General features: G+C 37.3%; 1 protein-coding gene and 1 non-coding gene across 2 annotated transcripts in view; one reads left to right on the forward strand and one right to left on the reverse strand.

Moving 5' to 3' along the window:
- Positions 1-23,854, forward strand: part of LOC124355143 (protein MTSS 2) — a 180,244-nt gene that overhangs the window by 106,950 nt on the left and 49,440 nt on the right. The window contains 1 exon segment of the mRNA XM_046806115.1: positions 12,386-12,470. Within this exon segment, the coding sequence (XP_046662071.1) occupies positions 12,386-12,470 (85 nt within the window).
- On the reverse strand, positions 21,511-21,583 carry Trnar-ucu. The gene has a single exon. It is a non-coding gene; the product is annotated as a tRNA-Arg (tRNA).

The following is a 23,854-nucleotide window of genomic DNA, read 5'->3' on the forward strand; positions in this document are numbered from 1 at the left end:
GCTGATTATGCTGTTTGCTGTTGTTAATATTCAGAATTACAATTTAGATGAAAATTATGGTTCTTTTATATTGGATATGGTTCAATATTTAAAATAAATGACTGAATAAATATAGAAAAAGTAAAAAATAAATAATATATTTTCATTTTTGTAAACAGTATGGGGCACGTTTTCTGGTACATTCCATAAGAGTAAAAAGTACTATGTAGAATTAGAAACCATGCAATTTAACTTTTTCCAGAAAACTCCTACCTACTGTAGTTGTATTCGTTGTTTACAATTAATCACCGAATTCGCTTATAAAAAACTTTTGAGGATATAACATTGTAACCCCAAAGAGGACGGATTGTAACAGACATTAAGCTGTGCGTACCATATAACATATAGTAATATGATGAAGTTGGTATGAGATAAGCGTGGTCTGCTATTGGTTGACCTATGACCGGTCGTTATACACGTGTCTCCCAATATTTAGAGCGGAAAGATAGACAGGGTTGGTGTTTTTATAATTAGCGTAAAGAAATATATACTCTCAGTAGTTTTGTTTTCCACTAAAAGTTCTTGTTTTAACAAAATATAGGTGATCTGGATTGTGTCGCCACTTTTTTTATATTGTAACTGCATCTTCTTTTCTAGTTACACGGTTAATAAAAAGTGTAATTAATTTTAGCCTATTATTTGTGACAATATGAGTGTATTTCCTGTAGTGTATTTCCTAAAAGACGGAGTCTTTACTCAAGAGAAGTAAAATCCCTGGAATTGGACACATTCAAGAGAACGTTCAACCAAGTTCGCTTGATCTCTTGCCATCCCCAGTAAAGCCCTTTTGGTGGGGTTATTTCACTCGAGACCCGTTTGATCCTGCGACCCCTCGCTGCTGCCATGTACTTACGACCGGCCGACTCACAGCCTTGTCATGCTTGTCGCTTGTCACTCGGCTTGTCAGGGCTTTGGTGGCATCGACCTTGTCACAATATAAGACGGTGTCAACGTGCTCTTCATATCAGACAGAGGTGGGTCTGCTCACGTGTATCGCACCAGTTCGTGTGAAATGTTCTTGTAAAGTATTAAATTGAGAAAATTATGCTATTTCACCCGAGGCCGTTTGATCCTGCGACCCCTCGCTGCTGCCATGTACTTACGACCGGCCCGACTCATAGCCTTGTCATGCTTGTCGCTTGTCACTCGGCTTGTCAGGGCTTTGGTGGCATCGACCTTGTCACAATATAAGACGGTGTCAACGTGCTCTTCATATCAGACAGAGGTGGGTCTGCTCACGTGTATCGCACCAGTTCGTGTGAAATGTTCTTGTAAAGTATTAAATTGAGAAAATTATGCTATTTCACCCGAGGCCTTTTGATCCTGCGACCCTCGCTGCTGCCATGTACTTAGGACCGGCCGACTCATAGACCCTGATCTGCGACCCCTCGCTGCTGCCATGTACTTACGTCATAGCCTTGTCATGCTTGTCGCTTGTCACTCGGCTTGTCAGGGCTTTGGTGGCATCGACCTTGTCACAATATAAGACGGTGTCAACGTGCTCTTCATATCAGACAGAGGTGGGTCTGCTCACGTGTATCGCACCAGTTGGTGTGAAATGTTCTTGTAAAAAATTGAGAAAATTATGCTATTTCACCCGAGTCCTTTTGATCCTGAGACGCTTCCTGCTGCCATGTACTTACAATCTGTATTGATTTAAGGGTTCTCTTTCATTTTGTGCTTTTATATTTCAGAAATTACTGTTTAATACCCCATTTTGTAAGTACACGTTTGTGAATGTGTTAATTATGCACAAAATAGGTTTCGGAGTTTTGAGATCCCCATATCGATCTGCTACTGCCTATCGAGCAGTATGTGGTGGACACATTATGACGTATGACTTTTCCTCGTCCTGCATTTACCGACCAATTGCTTCCATTGTCACGGGCTCCTTTTATTTATGGACTTCACATTCACGCAACTCTCCCCTCCCCTCACCCACGCTATCCCCTACCACCTTTGAGGATAATGGATTGGAAGTGCTGGAGAAATGTTTTCTAAAGACGATGGATGACGCGTTTTACCTCTGTCACTGTCGTTAATGTTCAAATTGTATATGTTAGTTACATTGGAATTGTGAGTTACGAGATTTTATTTGAAAGAGTTTAGATCCATAGATGAGATTCAATTCTATTAAATTTCTCTATAATTGAATTATATTCAAGGTTATTAGATGATGTTGGCTTAGGAATTCGTGTCATTTGTATTTTCCTACTCTGCCCACATGTGTGATTGATAATATTTTATATGTAACATAACTTTTAATTATAATTGATTTTGGGTGAACCTTATCTCCGAGTGATCTTCAAGATTGATGCTTGATGTAATTTAAGGAATTGGAATTCGTGACACTGTGGCTTACAACCTCTATGTATAGTAGTTTCTAATAGAACACTTGTTAATGATACTAACATTTTTACTATTTCATGTTGGAAGGTTACAGTAATCCAACAGATTCTGTGGAGGAAACAAGATTTTTCCGGACATTTGCCATCGTTCAGTGATACAAAAAATCACAATCCTTCCTCAAAAACAAACTTCAAGCCAACAAAAGATTCTGTAACATGTGCTAATATATTGATTTTTAATCATTGTAGAACTGAATTTTCCTTGTAGGGCGTGGCTATTTCACATGCAGACTTCATGCCTCTCCCTTATAATATGTGTGTATATGCCACGTCACGTTTCTACCTCTAGGTTTGACTCGGACGTGTTTTTCTTTCGTCAAACGAAATTCTTCCTAGAATGTGGGGTCATTTATGACGGCTGTGCGAGCCGGACGGGTGCACAAAGCAAGGGAATAACAGTGCGAGTGGACAGTACACAATCTGGTGTCAACACCGTGGCGGACGTGACATGATGTGCATGTGAAAGAACAAAATGTCACCGGCGCAGCGCGGCGGTGCGGTTAGATTTGATTCATAAAAAGTCCGCTTCCTTCCTCTTGACGTCAGAGAGCGATGACATCGCGGTCCTTCATGGTCTGAAAAAACGTTTTATAGAGGAAACTCTGTCCGAGAAGGTCACACGGCATTGTAGTCCCGTAGGCGGGTGTCAATTCTTACTGTACGAGTTTTACAAGCCAACTTGTGTTGTATAAGACTAAAGTAGCTTCTCTTATCATGCAGTCGATAAAGAAACTGAAGTTATTTAAAAAAAAGAATGTGGTTGGGTTGAAAATACTAAATGACTTTTCAAAAATCATATTCTTTAGTTTGACACACTTAAAACCCTCGGTCAGTCATGTAAATAATGGTTTCACCACGTGATCAACGTTTTAGTTTCTTTATCTGGTTGGTTGGCGCTGACAGTCGTGCATGTCTGACTGTATATTTTAAGTACGGCAATCTAACAAAATATGATTTGTCAAGAGATGTATAATTTATATTTGTTTACGTTTATAACGCTATCTATCGCTATCTATCTATCTGAAGCCTGATAATCGAAATTTAAAAGAACACTAAGTTGTGTTTGTTATAAAGCATTAATGTGCCCCCGTGAAGTTATTTCTAATTTAATTAATATTTCCTTTCGTATGCTAATCAAAATGTGATTTTTTATTGTATGGTTATGAAAACGAAATAAAAATTGTAATTTTGAAAACAAAATTAGGACCACAAATCCTTTATTCTTCTCTGTCTCTATTATTTGCTGAGCGTTGCCAAAGCCTTATCATTCGTGTGGTTGAAAAATGTATTTTGTGCGATCTGTCTGTCTGTCCGTATGTGAACACATTTAACACTTATTTATTGCTAAAAATATATTAAACAATGCAATATAGTTTCGTCCTATTGAACGGAAGTTTGGTGTTTTATATACGTCAGAGAACAGTAGAACTAAGAGATACAAAGACTAATCTCTCGCCGCCGGTCCGTGGGGAACAAACTACAATAGCCTCGCAACGGGTTGTAGTAGGGTAGGCACTGGTTGTATTGGCCGATTGACATTTACTCCAGCTGATTGTACAGCGGGGTATTGGCTATTACTGTTGGCCGAGCGTTAGCGATGTCTCTCACTTGAGGGGCTGGGATAATTTCAATTCCGTCTGTCTGTCCGCTCAGTATCTCGAAAACGAACTGACCTGCAGACTTGAAATTTTGCATGAAGCTTCATTTCCATTTGAAGAACACTGAGTTCGATTGTGGCGCATATCACTCCGTGGGTTTTGGCTGAGCGTTAGTGATCATTTTTACATTGGACAAGGGTAACCATGATGGCAATTAAACAGTAGTGGAATACATAAATACATAAATTGTAAACAAACTCAGTATACTCATAATAAGAGATTTACATATGACTTATTAATATAAGTAGCCTAATTATTTCAACACATCCAACATAACTTTATGTTGCGTTAGTGTAGACTTGTATTATTTGAACACTGATATTAAAACCCAATTTAACTAACAAAAATGTGAATGTATCATATTCCTAGGTATCACGAGAAATATTTCATCTGTAGACTTAGAACTCGTCTTGCACCTTCAAAATGTTTTATGAGGAGATAACACTCGTTATCGATGTTTTCCGTATCTTTATTTCAGATAACTCCTGGGACTACTTTTACAGATCAGATATTTTTTACTATACCGCAATAAATCTGTCTTGTAAGATGTCATCATAGTTAAATTTGACGCAGTTGGTTTCTAACCAAAATTGCTTATAGAGTGAAGAAGACCACTATTTCACATTCACTGTGGTCACTGATCAATCATAGACACAGACAGTACTATCCATTAAAATGACTTGCTGAATGATCCAATCTAAGTACAGAACTATTAACCAAGCGGAAACCGTGCGTTGAAGATCGTGTAAAGATGTGATTACGTCATAGAGGTTACAGTACCTTTGAGTTAATGATCTCCAGTACCGTCACTGTAGTTTTTACTGTCATTTTTAATTGGTTTGTTTATGATTTCTTCTGAAAGATATGAAAGACGTTTACGTAACATGTGTAGGGCTGCTGCCAACTTCCCACCCACCACAACAATCCCCTTCAGTTTCGAGTCACTAGCCCGGAACCGTTCTTTGTTACTCCGGACTGGGCCTTGATTATTTCTCAACTTACAGTTTGTCCTCCATTTATAACCCTTGCCTTACACTCGGCCCTGGTCACTCACTCATATCGTACTATAGTAGTAGGAGATCTCTGCAGAGTGCAGAAGTTTCTGGTGTTGGAATATAGGTTTGAGCAGGAAGAGACAAATAAATTTCACATCGCATGCAGTGGACAGGGAAAGCCACTTGTGCCGAAATGACCTTTATCCTCTCCCTCCCCTCCCCCCCCCTCCACTACAGTAGACAAGTGTTTATAGTTGTCCTACTAACAACAACAAACAATACAACGGCCTGCCAGTGCCAGCTGGTTTTGTGAGATCACGCCTGGTCTAGCAGCCGCGCCGTTTTCTGTCAACTTGTTCAACTCTATTTGTTACAGTCGCGAACTTAACGACTCGTTTGTTGAATTATGTTACAGTTCTTCGGTATTTTCTATATTGGGCGTCGTACAGGCATTTGCGGTGCGCGTGCAAGGGTTTCTGAACTTGGGTAAATACAATTTAGTTACGGGTCAAAATAAATTCTTTTCTTGTTGTCGTGGAAGTAAGCAACGGGGGACTAATACGTGGGTACTTCTGTGTTCACGAAATCGATAGAGTTAGCGCTTATCTCAGACTTGACTCCTAGAATCTGGAGTCATGTTCGCCTGAAGAGATCTAAAGTAAGTCGGCGACCAAGAAGCTCAAAACGAACCTTTACATCGTTTCAACATCAGAGACACCTATAAATATGTGAAGTGGCAGTGTATTGTTTGATCAGATGCATATTTTATTTATGTGTATAACGGTTGTTTTTTTTTATATGGACCGAGCTGAAAAATGACACGTGGAAACATTTAATTGGTTTTGTAATCATTTTGCTATCCTTTCTACGTCAACCACAGCTAGTTCAACCGACATTCAATTTCTCTCCAGAAATATTTCTCTATTGGTTTTACCAGAATTATATTTTTCTTTTACAACGAAAATGGTATCTCGCTTCACGCACTATAAAGTTCGTGTCAGGCGTAGGGTCTCGCATGTGTCAATATGTAGGCCAAGGACGTAGTCAGCGAGGGGGTCTAAGGAGTCCGGTCCCCCCAAATTTTCAATTGTTTCAATTACTTCTTTAGTAAACGATTATAGTTATTTATGTAATTCACTATTACTGACATGTACTGCTGAAAGATCTTTCTCATGATAGATACGGGTCAAGAAACTTTTTAAGGAACAAAATGGGGCGTTAATTTCTGTCCACTTTGGGAAAATATCGGTTGTCTTGACTCCCCCCCCCAAGAAAATGTCTTCCTGTTTATGTTCTTGCTCAACGTGTGATCCATAGATACATTTTACTATTTATAAGTAAATGTGTTACCTCTGAAACGAACTCTTGACCCATATTTTATTGCAATTTATTACAAAAGTTTAGCGGAACCATTTGAAAAGGCACTTTTACCGAGAGGTCATGGTATTACACCAACAATGGCACATTGAAGTATAGCAGTATTACAGCACAGGAAGTAGGTCTATGTATAACAAAGAATTGTCATGTTCGGTTATCTCTACCAGATGAAGTTTGGCTATCATGGCAGCCGGGGTGGTGGACAGAGGGAGTAAGCCCAGGGCAGTACCGTTCTATCAGAATCGGTGCGGCGGCGGTTTTATTAATGGTCGAAGGCTAATGGATTTAGGAAATGGACAGATTGCTCGGAAATGGACCGCCCATGTCGTTCAACCGTTTCATTTCGTTCATTAGAGATTGCAGCCGGAGCCGTGTACATCGTTCAGGTGACTGGGCGGACAGGGGGCGGTTGCGAATTACACTACGACTTCTCGTGATCGCGATTTGTTAACTTATGGACTTGTGCGTCACGTTTATGTGGTCTCAGAACATGCGGACTAATAACGTATTTATTTTGTGGGAGGTAAATGTGGCCATCATTCTTTTTCGGTGCTTCATATTATTTTAAGATGATTTTCATTGCCCGTAAAGATACATTTTAAAAATCTTTTGTAGGTTTATGAACACAATTCGAACTTTTGAAAAACGACCTGATTGTCCAGTGCCCACACAATCGGAATTGACACGCTAAGGATGTTGTATTATGTCTTGTTTGGCCTTAATAAAAATAAAGTTTGTAGAAAATGTAAACAAAAAAGAGTGTAAGCTCGGTGCTAAAAGACTCACTCGAACGTAGGGGTTGATCACGTGATCACACAGTAAACATAAATCAGCGAAACATAGTTCAAAGCGCGATTCTGCGGCCAGACCATTAACTACATATGACGCAACACTAGCGAATTCTGTTTCCTTGTCCTAGTACTAACCTGAGTGAAGCGTCTAGGTCTGTATTGTCTTTGCTAACCACTGATGATACCACTAAATAGCCACGGATACCAAAATACTATTTTCACAAACACTGTACTGTAGCACTCTACCTTACCTTAGATTGCTTTTTTGTCAGGGATTTCCCTTAATTTAAAGGAAAAACTTAAATAAAAATACTAAGGTACAAATATTTTAACGAGATTGCTCGGTGTTCACCGTCATTTGAAAAATACTGAAGATAGTCGCAATTTTAAGCTGATAAATTTCGGTATGTACGTTGAATGCTATAATTTTTTATGCATGTCATGGAAGTTATACTTTACTTTTTAATATTAATTAATTTTTAAGTTTTTTTTTTTCTTCTTCGAAGGTGAAAACGTGTGCCTGTATATATTATTGATTAACGCGTGTTTTGTGCCCTAGGTATATGAAATATGAAACCATCATATTAGCGACCTGTTTTTCACGGAAGAATATAACGGCCGGTATTTTCTTAACCGTTAAAGGCGGGGCATAAACTACTCGTATAAACGTCATCTCTGTTCTTTGTGAAAAGTCGGCACCGGATGTTTTCTCAAATGCCTTTTTCAAGTTTTCCCTCCTATTCAGACTTTTTAAATCCTCTAAAAAGCCGATTGTCCTGTTTTCCTTGTTCCTCCTCGCCTCGCCGACAAACGGAAGTCAACAGAACCTTCCCGCCGCGTTTCCTGTTTCCATCCCGGCTCTTGTTTCTGACCCGAGTTCTATTTGTTGTAATCGCATTAACTTGTTTCATTACTCCTCCTCCCTCTCTCACACGGTCCCTCGGCATTGGGCCGGAATTCAGGAGGGAACTGCTGACGGAACAGCTCCGTCGGTCAACTTTGGTGGAATTCGCTGTCGACGAGTTCTCTCTCCCCATTCAATGCGCGTTAATTGGTAGCGTATTGCCGCTAGATTCCTCCTAATAGGGCCCTTTATTCACTCATTATCGATTGATAGTGTAACAACACCAGGCACATATCTATATTTAAATGTTTGGAGTTTTTTAAATATACCAGTGTGATTTTAGTATTGATTGATTCAATGAGACAAATTGAATAACTGTGATGAAATACTTCATGTTGTGAATGAACAAATGTATTTTGCGCATTGTAAATTTACAATATAGGATTTAGAAAATAGAAGAATTAGGCTAAATACATATTTAAGCGTAAACGATAACGATTTATTGCTATAAATTTTATTCTTGGTTATGTAATGCCTTGACGGTAGTCTTATATGTCAATCGTAAATAAACACATGAAAAAACTTTATGCATTCTTTTGTTTTCCAGAAATTCTAAAAAAAATTGTCAGATTTATTTACTAAAATTATGAATTATATAAAACTGAATATTTTTATAAGGCATAAAAAATAAAGGTGAGTAACTCAAGCCTACTACAAAGAAGACCACCTCTGATGTTTGAGGGCGCGGCATTGATTCATTTGACTGCTCGTAATACATTGATTACAGTATAGTAACACCAGTGGTTATTAAGGATTTATGAATGAGCTAAAAATTGTTCCCGACACCTGTCGCCATTCATGGGATAATGTTGTTGAGGTAGGGGGAGTTAGTTTTAGATTAATTTCTTATAAATGCTTTGTTGTCATAATAGTTAGTTTATTATTACACGACAAATGCCGATCTAATATGATATGCGTATTTAATGAGGGTATGGAAGTTGTTGATGGATGAGGTGTAAACTTGTTACCAGTACTGTGGTGCTAGTGGTGAGAGGGAGGAGCGTGGCCAAACTCCCATTATATGATAAAGCGCCTAGTTTTTTTTTAATTAGTTAACACATTCACTGCTGACCATATCATCTACACCTACTCCGTGTGCTGAAAATATATATTTATAAACAAAATTAAATTTAGTACTTTTAATTGTTTATTAGTATTAAAAATGCATATTGATAATAATTGTTAGTCAAAATTGATAAAAAAATAATAATGACGCCCATGGGCGTCGTCAGCACATAACACAACATTCTTGTAGTGTGTGCTTATGACGCCTATGGGCGTTTGATGTATTTTTGATACAGGACATAATATAACGATGTAATAAAAAACTATCGATAACACCATGTAATATAACCTCCAAATGCAATTTTATAGTATCACTGGTAACCACTGACTGACAGGCAGCAGGAAATAAGCGCGTGCCATAATAGGTCTTTGACGCCTTAAGACGTCGTCAGCAGTGAATGTGTTTAGGAATTTCTCCTTAGAATTGATCGCCAGCCGCACTGTTTTTGGTGGATGTCGAAATGCGAGGGTATCGGAAGGGTTAATATATGAAATTATAGTTTTTTTTCAATAGTCTTTTGTATGTAATTTTTTTGCATTACCTTGCATTTATAGTAAACCGTCAGGCGCCTAAATAATAGTTTTATCAGCATTGTCGATTGAGTTAAAGCGATTGAAATTCGTCTAATAGACTGGTATTATCTTGTTGTAGACCGATCGTGCTTGGCGGTTGTATCAGTCTAAAAAGTGACCTGTAGGAAAAGTTATCCATGACATTCACTTTCCGTAATCTCTTATTTCGTGAAGAACTAGAAATTGGATGAAGTGTCATTACTATAAATCATTATAACGAGCAGAGTAAAAAAAAAAACATTGTGTTATAGTTTGGAGCGTGAGTCGCAGGAACTCCGATCCTGACCATTTTTGCAGGCTTCTCCTGGAAATTGGAGCAATTTCCACTGTCAATTTCCATCATTTCACCCCGAACCCGCATGTGATGTTGACACCATGTAACGGTTTCTACATTAATACCTGTAAAATAATTTTGTGAAAGCTTCTGGAGTTAAATAGTCAAAGGACACATGGATCCCATTCCATTAAACGTTAATCTCAAACCATTCTCAAAAGCATTATCCAAGTTGCAGGATTACAGGATTACTCATGTAATAAATCACTTGACGAATTAGATTCTATACAAACTCCGAGGATTTTAAATCTTTTTAACTCAGTAAAAATGAATAACTGTGTTCTTTTATTTAAGACTAGGTCACAGAATTCAGCCCTCCTCGGGAACAAATCAGTTTCATAACCATTGTAATAGACATAACGCCAACATAATCTGACTCAATATGGAGCCGAGATATGATAAGGACGCTGCGTCATCATGTGTGCTGTAACAGTAACGCTTTGATTCACTGCCGATACAACCAGTCTAATATACTACGGGTAATGATCAAACTGATCAGTGAGAAGGTGTAGTACTGCTTTAGCTGTTACTTACCCTTCTACACGGAAAAACTTTATGCACAAGAATTTCTTTAAAAAAAAAAAAAAAAAAAAAAAAAAAAAAAAAAAAAAAAAAAATCCAATGAGCTGCCATTTTTACTAGGTTGAGATAGAAAGCTCTAGTTTCCACTGTTCTTCTTCTTTTATCAAGAACTTTCACATTATGTATTTCAACATTTTAAAATGTTGAGCCCTCTCCAAATCCCATTTTGGGAAAATGGGCAAAGTTGTAACAGTGACTACAAAGTTCACTTCTATTTCCTAGAAAGGTGTCCCGAGTTCCATCTTTATCAATCAAAAACTAAACAGAGTGTATCCATACTTTAAACTCATACTGTGTATGTGTATATACTGCAACATTATTTAGAAGGTTTACTTTGCATTTTGTATAAAATTAAATAAATATGTTGTAACTGCTCAAGTAAATGGTTTCTTTTAGTTTGTGCCTTTTTAATTACGTTATTTTTTAAAACTTTAATAACTGCATTTACTGCGTTTTGTTAACTTACAGTTACTGAATGTACTCTTTTGTCTGTGGTCGTCAGGGCAGTGATATGAACACTCGGATTTAAGTATAAGAGGTATAAGTCGTAGGTTCCGTGTTGGGGAACAACTGTCGGGCTGCCCTCGAGGGTTTTGACGGGACTTAAAACAGCAACGGCAGACTCTTTGTGGTGGTTAAATTTAATGTAATTCTTTCACTTACTAATTACTATTGCATTCTACTAACGTTATTCCAATTTACGTCGGAAATTTTGGAAATGGGTAAAGAAATATCCAACAGTAACGTGTTGCTGGTGTTTGTCTACAACAGATTCTTGTAATATACGGTACACTGTGAGAATACAGTCCTTTCTTTATATCATACTTATAATTACCAATACCTTTGTATTTTTCTCAAGCCTTTATATGTTTTCTAGTAAAATTACTAAACAAACTACGAAAACAAAGTACGATACGCCACACCACGTGTCGTGTAACTTTGTCACGTCTTTATATCACGTGATTATCTTAAGTTTGCTGCACAAATATGTTTATTCTGCGATTTTCTCGTTGTCATCATGGTTACCCTTAAGTCCTATGAAAAATGTTTACTAACGCTCAGTCACATCACACAGAACGGCATGCACCATCATCGAACTCGATATTGGGTGTAGAAATTGTTTAGTTAAGTTTCATGGAAAATTTAAAGTCTATATGTCACATTTTCGATATACTGTGCAGAAAGAAACAGACAGAATTACAATTTCCCAGCCCCTCAAGTGACAGACATCGCTAACGCTCAGCCAACATTAATAGCCAACACCCCGCTGTACAATCAGCTGGAGTAAATGTCAATCGGCCAATACAACCAGTGCCTACCCTACTACACCCCGTTGGGAGGCTATTGTAGTTTGTTCCCCGCGGACCGGCGAGAGATTAGTCTTTGTATATCTTAGCTCTTCTGCTCTCTGATGCAGCTTATATATACAAACAACAAACTGTTTTTATAATTTTCCGATGCCCAAAATGAAAATAAAACATTCTAATCAATTGAACATTTATACCAAAAATATATATTGTCCATAGTTTATCTCAAAAATAGTGTATGTGATAATTTAAGCATATAATTAAGTAACAATTGAATTGGGCTCCTTAATTTTGTAAACATGCAATTGCCGCAGTACCTCTGTGTAGTAATGTGTGCATCCTTTTGTTACAGGCGCCACAAAGGAAATAGGCACAGCCCTGACCAGGATTTGCCTAAGACACAAGGCCGTGGAGGCAAGGATGAAGACTTTTTCAAGGTCAGTTTAGTTAGAAAATAAATCATTCGATTTGAAAGTATAAAAAGTCATCAGATCACTCAATATTAAACTGTACAGTATCAAGATTGTTTTTATTTGTATTGAAATATTGAGATGGTAAAAGTATATACTTTTAAATAAGTGTTATGCTCCAAATTTTATGCTTCTCTTGTGAACCTCGTTACACATTTTTTACTAACACGTTGGACATGATTGCACAAAGGTATGAGTCGAGTATAATTCAAATTCAAAGAAGGTTTATTCATTTTTATCTACAAATTGAGCTATGCTCAAGAAACATGTGAAACGTCAAATAATTTGATGCAACATTACATCAATTTATTAAGTCATTTACAAATTCTAAAAAATATACTAACTTAAAATATTTGTGGTTGTGAGTGAACAAAACTTTAAATTACTTTCTTTTTACTCCTTTAAGAATTCTTCAACCATGAAGGTGGTGTTCTTCAAATAGATGGTGTTTTAGGGGAACTTTGAATCTGTTGTGGAATTGAAATGTGGGGGAAGCTTGTTATACAATTTCAGAGCTGAGTAGTAAATTCCAACTTCATATCAGAATAATCGGTGGACTGGATACTGAAAGTCTCTTTTTTCAGCTATGTTACCAATATTAATTTGTGTTTGTTGAATTTTATTGGATATTTTATGTACAGGCAGGGAATTTCGTAAATATATATGGAAGCCAAAGTCATAATTCTAAATTGAATAAAAAAAAAGGTTTGCAGCGCTGCCTGTATTTCAGCTGAAATATTGTCTGAATAATTATTTTTTATTTATGAAAATCGTATTACTGTCTACGGAGTTTCCTCAGAACACAAATCCATATCTCAGGTGTGAGTAGACATAAACGTAGTAGACAGTCCATAAAGTCTCAAGATTTAAAGCTTGAGAAATGACCCTAATCGCAAACGACCCTCAAGAACGTCGCCGACCAGATACAGGAACATTTATATTTGCAGGAGCATAAATTTGGTTTGTTTTCGTGCAAAAAGTTATGGGTTTTTTCTCTGCTCAGAGCTATGTTAGATAAAAACCAACTCTGCTTCCTCCAAAGTTGTCTGCAATTAGCTCATGGATATAATTATTTGAAACAGTAAGTATAGTGTCATCGGCAAAGAGGAGCACCGCTAAACCCACGTAGGCCCGTGGAAGGTCCTTTACGTATACCAGGAATAGAATGGTGCTAATATTAATCCTTGGGGCACCTTACGATCGTTAACTTCTCAGGAAGATTGGAAAATAATTCCAGCACTATTTACATAAGATACAGCTATTTTCTCCCAAAAGATAAGAATTTAGCCGATCTTTAGCTTTAACGCGCATACCATAATGTTGAAATTTCTTCAAGAGAATAGTATGATTGACGCAATCGAATGCTTTAGAAAGGTCGCACATAACAGATGCTACGTGTTCCTTTCTTTCGATTGACTGTAAAACTGCTTTAATCGATAAAAACAATGCCTGTATTGTTAAATATTTATGACCAAATCCGAATTGAAAGTCTGTGAGAATTTTAATTTTATTTAAGAAAGTAACGAAAAGGACCAAACATTTTGTCCAAAAACTTTGGACCATACAGAGAAAAGAGGTATTGGACGGTAGTTCAACATATCCGTCTTGTTTTTACAACGGGTTTACTTTATTTAGTGTACTTCAAATTTTGTGGAAAAGTGCCATTTTCGAAAGAATCATTTATGATATCTGCCAGAAGTCTGGAAATAAGATTTGCAGTAGCTTTTAAAACGGCTGTTACAAAACACCCCATCCTGTGGAGTTTTTCAGTGATAAAATTACCTTTGCCACTTCATCCTAACCAGTAGGTTATGAAAACATCGAGTTGTGTTTGGCAGTACCTGCTCGATTTAAAAAATCAATTGCGTCTGCATGATTTGGAATAGCATATTCAACTATACTTGTGAAAAAGTATTTAACTGTTCAGTAATTTATCTTTCCGTTTACGACTAATTTTATGTGTTCACAGTTAGGTTTTTTTAAATTTTACTAGTTTCCCTACGCATGATGACCTCCCACATGGCCTTCGTATTGTTCACCGCACCCGAGATAAACCCGTCATTCGCCGCGCGTTTAGCACATTTAATTACTGTTTACAATACCTTAGAGTATATCTTATAGTGTGCTATAAGGTGAGAACATTTGGGGGTACGCTGAGCCTCAAACAGGAATCTCCTCCTGTTAAAAGAATGAGTCATCCTGTTTATGCCAGAGTCATCCAAGAGGGAGAGCTAGTTTAAAAAAAATTTTGTTTGGTAGGTACCAGAGGAAAAGCTTTTTTCGAAAGAAAGACTGAAAGTTATCTGTAAGAACAGATGGAATTTATCTTCTACTTTACTCATCTCAGAAATATACATATTTTTTATTCCTGGTTGTGGTGTTATGCTTTTTTGAGGAAAAACTTCGTTTATTTACTGAATATCCGGGGTTATTTTTTTGTGTTAGAGGATCGATATCTAATTACAAGCGTAAAATGATCGGAGAGTCCAGGTTCCACAAAAAAGGCACATAAATAGGAGTTAAAAATGTTAGAATATTATCAATACAAGATGCGGACTCCTTCCTTATTATCTATAACAAGTTACTTTTGAGACCATACGAGTTAAATAAGTTACTAAACTCTACCATTTCACGACATTTTGAAAGGAACTTCAAATTAGTCTTCGGCAACAACAAGCGATTTAAACTAAACATTTTTGAGAATGTAGTTTAGCATATTGTTTTAAAAGATCTATGATTATCGACTTTGGATTTCTGTAAATAGATAAGATTATAAACGAATACTCCCCTTTCGCACTTCTAGAGCAGAGAACTCCAATACTTCTTCTACTAAACAGTCAAGCAACACATTCCTTCACATTTCTTCACATCCCTCTTGACAATAATAGCAGTACCGCCAAAGCTACTGGTTCTAGAGAAACTAGATTTAAGTTCGTAATTAGGGATCGTGTTTAGCAAGGATTCACTTAAACCGTCAGTCCACGTCTCCTGCAGGCAGATCAAGTCTGGTGTCAAGAATATTAGGGTGTTACAGACGTATGTTTATTTCTCTGAAAGTGAGTCCACAAGAAAGTTGTAGAAATCACGAACGGGAAATGAATGACAAGAAACTGTTAGTAGTTTTTTTAATACCACTGTTCTCGTGAACGCACAATTTAAGGCAGGGTCTAGTGAAAGGGTTTGGAAGCTGTGAGAGTCACGTGACAAGAGTTAGCCGGGCCGGCACGGGGCAAGTCTGAAGGGTGCTATAATAACCCGCGTGGCCGTACAGCATTGAGATTATATTCCCACCCTCCCCCTCACCACGCTAACAGCTACAACTGGCTTTGTTTACCCAGTCCGCTCCGCCTACACGCGTACAAAAATAGTGTTCTTTATTATTAACGTTTCTTTTCCACGGTTACGGTACCCGTACATTGAGATAATATCCCCCAACCCTCCCTCTCACCTCGCTAAAACCTACAGCTGGCTTTGTTTACTCACTCCGCTCCGCATACACGCGTACAATGGTTTCTTTATTATTAACGCTTCTTTTCCACGGTTACGGTACCGGTACTTTGAGATAATATCCCCCAACCTCTCCCCCTCACCTCACTAACAGCTACAACTGGCTTTGTTTACCCAGTCCGCTCCGCCTACACGCGTACAACAATGGTGTTCTTTATTACTAACGTTTCTTTTCCACGGTTACGGTACCGGTACATTGAAATAATATCCCCCACCCTCCCCCTCACCTCGCTAAAACCTACAGCTGGCTTTGTTTACTCAGTCCGCTCCGCCTACACGCGTACAATGGTTTCTTTATTATTAACATTTCTTTTCCACGGTTACGGTACCGGTACGTTGAGATAATATCCCCCTACCTCTCCCCCCTCACCTCACTAACAGCTACAGCTGGCTTTGTTTACTCAGTCCGCTTCGCCTACACGCGTACAATGGTTTCTTTATTATTAACCCTTCTTTTCCACGGTTACGGTACCGGTACATTGAGATAATATCCCCCACTCTCTCCCCCTCTCACCTCACTAACAGCTACAGCTGGCTTTGTTTACTGAGTCCGCTTCGCCTACACGAGTACAACAATGGTTTCTTTATTATTAACGCTTCTTTTCCACGGTTACGGTACCGGTACATTGAGATAATATCCCCCACTTTCTCCCCCCTCACCTCACTAACAGCTACAGCTGGCTTTGTTTACCCAGTCCGCTCCGCCTACACGCGTACAACAATGATGTTCTTTATTAATAACGTTTCTTTTCCACGGTTACGGTACCGGTACATTGAGATAATATCCCCCCCCCTCACCTCACTAAAACCTACAGCTGGCTTTGTTTACTCAGTCCGCTCCGCCTACACGGGTACAATGATTTCTTTATTATTAACATTTCTTTTCCACGGTTACGGTACCGGTACATTGAGATAATATCCCCCTACCTCTCCCCCTCACCTCACTAACAGCTACAGCTGGCTTTGTTTACTCAGTCCGCTTCGCCTACACGCGTACAATGGTTTCTTTATTATTAACCCTTCTTTTCCACGGTTACGGTACCGGTACATTGAGATAATATCCCCCCCCCCCCCTCACATCACTAACAGCTACAGCTGGCTTTGTTTACCCAGTCCGCTCCGCCTACACGCGTACAACAATGATGTTCTTTATTAATAACGTTTCTTTTCCACGGTTACGGTACCGGTACATTGAGATAATATCCCCCCCTCACCTCACTAAAACCTACAGCTGGCTTTGTTTACTCAGTCCGCTCCGCCTACACGGGTACAATGATTTCTTTATTATTAACATTTCTTTTCCACGGTTACGGTACCGGTACATTGAGATAATATCCCCCACCCTCTCCCCCTCACCTCACTAACAGCTACAGCTGGCTTTGGTTACTCAGTCCGCTCCGCCTACACGCGTACAATGGTTTCTTTATTATTAACATTTCTTTTCCACGGTTACGGTACCGGTACATTGAGATAATATCCCCCACTCTCTCCTCCCCACCAAACTAACAGCTACAGCTGGCTTTGTTTACTGAGTCCGCTTCGCCTACACGAGTACAACAATAGTTTCTTTATTATTAACGTTTCTTTTCCACGGTTACGGTACCGGTACATTGAGATAATATCCCCCACCCTCCCCCTCATTACGCTAAAACCTACAGCTGGCTTTGGTTACTCAGTCCGCTCCGCCTACACGTGTACAACAATAGTTTCTTTATTATTAACGTTTCTTTTCCACGGTTACGGTACCGGTACATTGAGATAATATCCCCCACTCTCTCCCCCCTCACCTCACTAACAGCTACAGCTGGCTTTGTTTACTCAGTCCCTACACGCGTACAATGGTTTCTTTATTATTAACATTTCTTTTCCACGGTTACGGTACCGGTACATTGAGATAATATCCGATGGTCGATGCTAGCTAAAGTGATTAACCCATCATGTGGAAGCAGTTGACTCAAAATGTTATCAATGAATTCCTTTATTATTGTGGTGAAGAGTAACTTTTTTGTTTCTGTATTTTGTGGCAATAGGACTTTTTAAGTGGTATAAGTGAAATTTCCCCTTTATTTTCCTTCTCTAGAGCGTTTCTTTTAAAGGCCTATCATAAAAGGTCCATCATTATTGACCTCTATTGCACTTACCTTACACAAACGTATTGCTAGTAATCCTCTTGAATACCTAACTATGGGCGAATTTCACAAAATTCTCTTTACTAATCCGCAAATAGTTACGTGTTTCATAAAAGATGCACAAAAAAGACCAATAATGTTATAAAGGGAACTCGGAAAATGATTATACTAATTAAAAAATTCAATTGCAAGGTATAACTAAACGGGTGTACACACATTATTTGAGCTGGAAACTATAGATGTACATGTTATTGAATAAGTGTATTTATTGCTTCAGCTGTTCATAGATAATAGCCGGACCAATAGAAATGTCCGAAATCCTGTTATTCTGTAAATAGAAAAGGTCACAATTTCACTGATTTCTTTATTGTTTATGACAAAACATATGGACAAAATAGATAGATGTAGGTTGTTTTTGTTTATACAGTGTGAACAATAATAATTACAGCTCTGGCCCAAAAGTATACATTATGAATATAAAGCATTCATTGAACAACATTTATTCAAAATAAAAAATAAAAATGCATATTTTCTCCTTTTCTGTCTTAAACAAGGATGTATTTTTTCTACAAAAATGAAACTAATAGCACAGACGCTAATAGTTACGTATAAAAAACGATCAATTGGATTTTCTTAAGAGAAAACGCTTAGGGCTCGAGTACGCGCTCGTAAGTAGTCCTGGAGCGGGTGTACTAGTAGGTACTGCAGTGCGCTAGTTAGCAACCATTGTGTAAGCTGGGGCGACCCGGGGCATGTGTGATCGAGTGTCTGTACTATCTGGCCCTGTACCGCCCCACTTGCAGTCCACCGTCTACTGTCTAGTCCTATATAGTCTATTGATTGCCCAGTTCCGCTATCCGCGGGTTCCAGTAATGTTGAGGAAATGCGGTTCGGGGCGCTTTGTGGCTTGGGTGCTTTATTGTTTGTTTCCGGGACCTCTCCCAGAGTTCGGTTGTTTTCCCGGCTCTTCCCTAAATTCTCAGCCACTTTTATTCCGTAGTTGCACGTTATATTGGCAGCCATCTTAACTTCCGTCTCATGCATACATCGCTAAATAAACTATTTGTTCCCTCTATTTTTGCTAGTAAAATGTTTTCTTGGCATCTCATTTTAAAATCACAGTAAGCCTACATACCATCAAAATATTGTAAAAAACTATATGTAAAAGAAAAGCGGTCCATATTTTGCATGTAAGAATTGCAATGTTGCCTTCAAAAGCAGGCGGGAACGAAAAATAAACTTTATACCTGTAGCTAAAGCAAATCTTAAAAGTACATTATTCCTTATTTATATTTCAGGACTGATTGAATATTGGACATCTACTTTCGAAACGATGCAACATGAAAACATTTAATAAATCGTCGTGTTGTGCCGAGGGTACGTTTGAATAATGAAATATGTATGGCATGTACATAGTAGACTATTGGTAAGATGGTCAACTGTATCGGTCTTGCTGGGTCCCTTCAGACGAACCTGGACTCCAGATTCCAGGAGTTAAATTTGTGACAGTGTCAGATCTCAGGCTCTTCACTAAACGAAAGGTGAAATGGAGCTAACTCAATACCCTCAATAATGATATATGAACAACTGAATAGTTAGCTTATTTTTAGTAGCTTATTATTCAACGCCTAGCTTTGGATTATACTGAGGACTCTTTAATTCAATACATCGACTTTAGCGATTAATGAAACTTTTAGAGATATGACTAGCGAGGGCCAGGTAAACATGAATTGCAAGGATCGTCCCCATACGAAACATATATTGGATTGTGACTCGTTAAATATGAGTTCAGAAAAGGTAGTTTTATTGTAATCCAATACATTATGAACGTTACTGAGTCTCCAATATCTGTAATTAAAATGTATGGATCTATTTATTGCCAGAATAATAGTAAGTAATTTGATAGCTTTCGTAAACTTTTACGTAAAAAGTGGAACACATTGATGTCTAGTCATAATTGTTCCCATTTTGTAGTAAGTCTGGAGAACAAATAATAGGTCTGGCTGTGGTAAATAATAGGTAAATTTTCACAAAATTGCTGAAATTGCCGCCATGGCTGGTAGGTGGAAATCTACATAGGAAACCAAAACCCAAAAGTACTTGCTAAAATGCTAAAATTTTCACAAAGCAATACGTCATCGATTTTACTGTAAATATATCAGATTTAAAGCATGGACGTGATATAGGCAGCTGTGGTATCACAACATAGTACACCACGCCGGACAAGAAGGCAGTGACGACGCATTGTCCGCGAAGGTCACAGCCAACTGGTTCTTTGTGCCAGCGTAATGCCTTATCATTGCTACGTGCTTGATACCCTGTGCCCTTCTAGTCTCAGCTGGACAATCTTTCCTTATCTCTCTAGAAATGGCCTTAGTCTGATATCTAACCTTCAATATTCTGGAAAAGAGTGAGGAATTGGTAAATTGTTTATAGTATTCAGGTAAATATAGGCTCGTCAATACCACTTTGGAGTAGCGAGACTCTTATATCAATGCTATTCTGGCGCCAAAGATTTTTGTTTGAACTATGGCGATGTCAGACTTCAAAAAGAAATATTTTACTTGTAAAACATACTGAGCCATACCTACATAAATACATTTCTGGAGTTATTGTTTTCTAATGTATAAACAAAAATATTGTATCACAAGCATTTACTTTTCAACAAATGAAGTCTTTTTTAAATATAGTGATAAAAATTAAGTGGACAAAAGTCATACGACAGGTTGTTTGTACCACATAAATTGCAACTTGATTTACAATTAATTACGTTGTTTTCCATTGCACTGTTTTCTCTATTCATACCTGTTCTAACCATATGTTTACATTTAAAACAATATTGAATTATGCAATTATGTCTATGTCTAATATATATACGGTAAGTGTTGAATATTAATATTTTAATCGTTATAATAATAGCCTAGATACAAAAAGGAACACATTTCTCATTTATTAAGAATAAAATATATCGAAAGTTTTAGTGCTCTAAAAGTACAAGAAAATTACTTTATATTTTAGATAGGTACTGATTTAGCAGTTAATTTTAATAATATACACTTGGTAACATTCGTGGTATAGAGAAGCAAATTGGTTTTCAAAACTTGTAAAGAATTCAAACTACATTACAAAATGTCAAAAATTAAAATAGCAGCTTTTTAAGTGGCTTAAAGACATACATCAAAATGAGTTTAATTTCAGTAATTGGCGGTGCACTACGCAAATTCGTTAAAAATAAATAATTTATTAGAATACCAAATAATCAAATTACACGCGAAAAGATAAATTATTACAAACCAATTATATGATCTAAAAATATTTGAAGAGAAAATAGGAAAGTTAAAACATAGACGCAGCGGAGTGCAAAAATAATGCATCCCTTGTGGGGATCGAACCCACGACCTTTGGATTAGAAGTCCAACGCGCTATCCTCTGCGCCAAAGGGACGGCTGACAGTGTTGATCCGTCTTGTTGCTCTAGGGTCTGGCGTGCCACACCGCGCCGCCGCTCTGTAAAACCGGTCTGAGTGGTGGAAGGTGGTTTATCTACTGGTTCTAATTTTAGATCCAGAGGGCACCGCGCTGCTTGAATATTCATAGACGTCGATTGTTACTTGTTCTGTACATGTGTGTGGGCTCAGATACATACTCTATTAATTAAGTGGAATATAAATTATTTTAATGAGCGTACTTTCTAACGCTCCATATCAAGTGATTGAGTTTTCGTGGTGATTAATAAATTTTTAACAATAATTTGTCGAGCTCTGAATATTATTTGCAAAATAATACTGATGAATTGCATAAATCGTCATCATTTTATTGGGTAAAAGATACGAACACACAAATTGGTCTATTAAATCTGAAGGCTTAAGAATTGGTATTATTACATCGAGATGTAACAAGAACATTGTGTGCCCTTGGATAAAATTAGACAGACGCGTGAACATGATTGATAGGAAGCTTCATGGTTCAATTTGATGCGATTTGACGCGGGTCAGTTGATTACTGGGCGTACAAATTAGAATAATATTTTCAAATTTTAATATAATTACGGTAAAAAAAATTCAAATAATATTATAAATTGTTTTGATTTATAAGTGGATAAATATTTTAGTTTTATTTTTAATATTAATAAGCAGAATCGTATAAGAAAAACATAGTCTACAGCAAGGCTTCATTAATATACGTTCCTTTAAAGTTTTATAATCACTCCGCAAAGAATTGCAAAACTATGTAGAGTAGTAGTTTTGGGAAATTTTGTAACCAGACTAAATGGAAAATTCCAGGGAAATGTAGATAAGGGCATGAGTTTTTATAGCATGTTCTTGAATCATGACGTAGTTTAGTTTAATTTTGAAACTAAACTAATTTGTTTAAATAATAGTTCTTAGATTATTAAAAAAATACATGTTTTTTTAACGAAAAGTTTATTAACGTAGATAAGTTTTTTACATATAAAACGTCACATTTCCTCCAGTTCCCTCACACCTTATTAAATTATTCCTCCATATCTTCAAAAGTTTTTGCTTGAACCTGATTTCAAAATAGCTATAATTATTATTCTATTTACAATTAAAATACCTCGCGGATTGATTAAAAAGACTTTATTTACTGTTTTCATAGACTTTTTTTTGAAGAACTCCGATTGAAAAACATTCAAACAAAATTAAACCAACGGAGAAAGCAGATTTGTTGTTACTTGAAATTGACAGAAAGTAAACTAAGCATTCGTAACCAAATAAAGTGTATGTGTTTTAATAAAAAAAAAAAATACAAACAAACAAATTCCAAACATCGCCTGAAAACTAGCAAAAACCCTCTATATTAAGAAAGAGAAATCTCAACCGTAATAAATATACGTATAACTAGAGAAGAAGGCGGAGGTCTGAAAGGGGAAGAAAACTTGACGTGGAACTGTGGAGGTAACTTTAAATCCTATCTCATCTTTAAATAAAACCGTAATTTTCTGTTTATCATATGCTTTAACGTTATAATATACCGTGTTAGTTGTTAAAACTGTTATATTATTATAAATTCTCCAAGGTAGAGATTCTACAAGGTATTTCACTGGCGACATTGAAGTGGCTGGAACAGGCGAGGCGGCACGAATGACGTGGTGTAGCGGAATGTGGCAGACAGGGGGTGGGACGGGGGTCCAATAACACGATACACGGTTGCCAATATCTGCACCGGATTGCACGTGTTAATTGGAGACTAATTACACGTTAATGCCGCGCATTAACAGATTGTGTTAATACCCGGTGTTACACAGTGCACACCTGTCATTTGAGCAGCACATTGGTTGCTTATGTGTATTAATTTACGTTATGTTCACTGCGGTTTCCAGTTGTATCACACGTTATCCTGTTAGCCGCCCACAGGGGCACACACAAATAAACAAAACACACATTGGAGAGTTTGTGTCGTCACTATGTTCTGATTTTATTTTTAAAATTTCGGTAAAGTAAATATAACAATAACGCTAGTTATGTAGCAATCAGTTTCTTTTTACTTCTGTAATAAACTGTTAAGATATTCTACTAGAACTCCTTTAGGCAACTTGTTAAAATTTAACTTTTTTAGTACAAGATTAAAATTCTTCTAAACCGTAATTCTAAGGACATTTACATTAGATGCACGCAGTATTTATTATAATATGATTAATTTAATACAAAGTTGAACGGTATAAATCACCGTAGTTTACATAGTGCATCTGCAC

This window comes from Homalodisca vitripennis, chromosome 2 (assembly GCF_021130785.1).
Source record: "Homalodisca vitripennis isolate AUS2020 chromosome 2, UT_GWSS_2.1, whole genome shotgun sequence".
NCBI lineage: Eukaryota > Metazoa > Arthropoda > Insecta > Hemiptera > Cicadellidae > Homalodisca > Homalodisca vitripennis.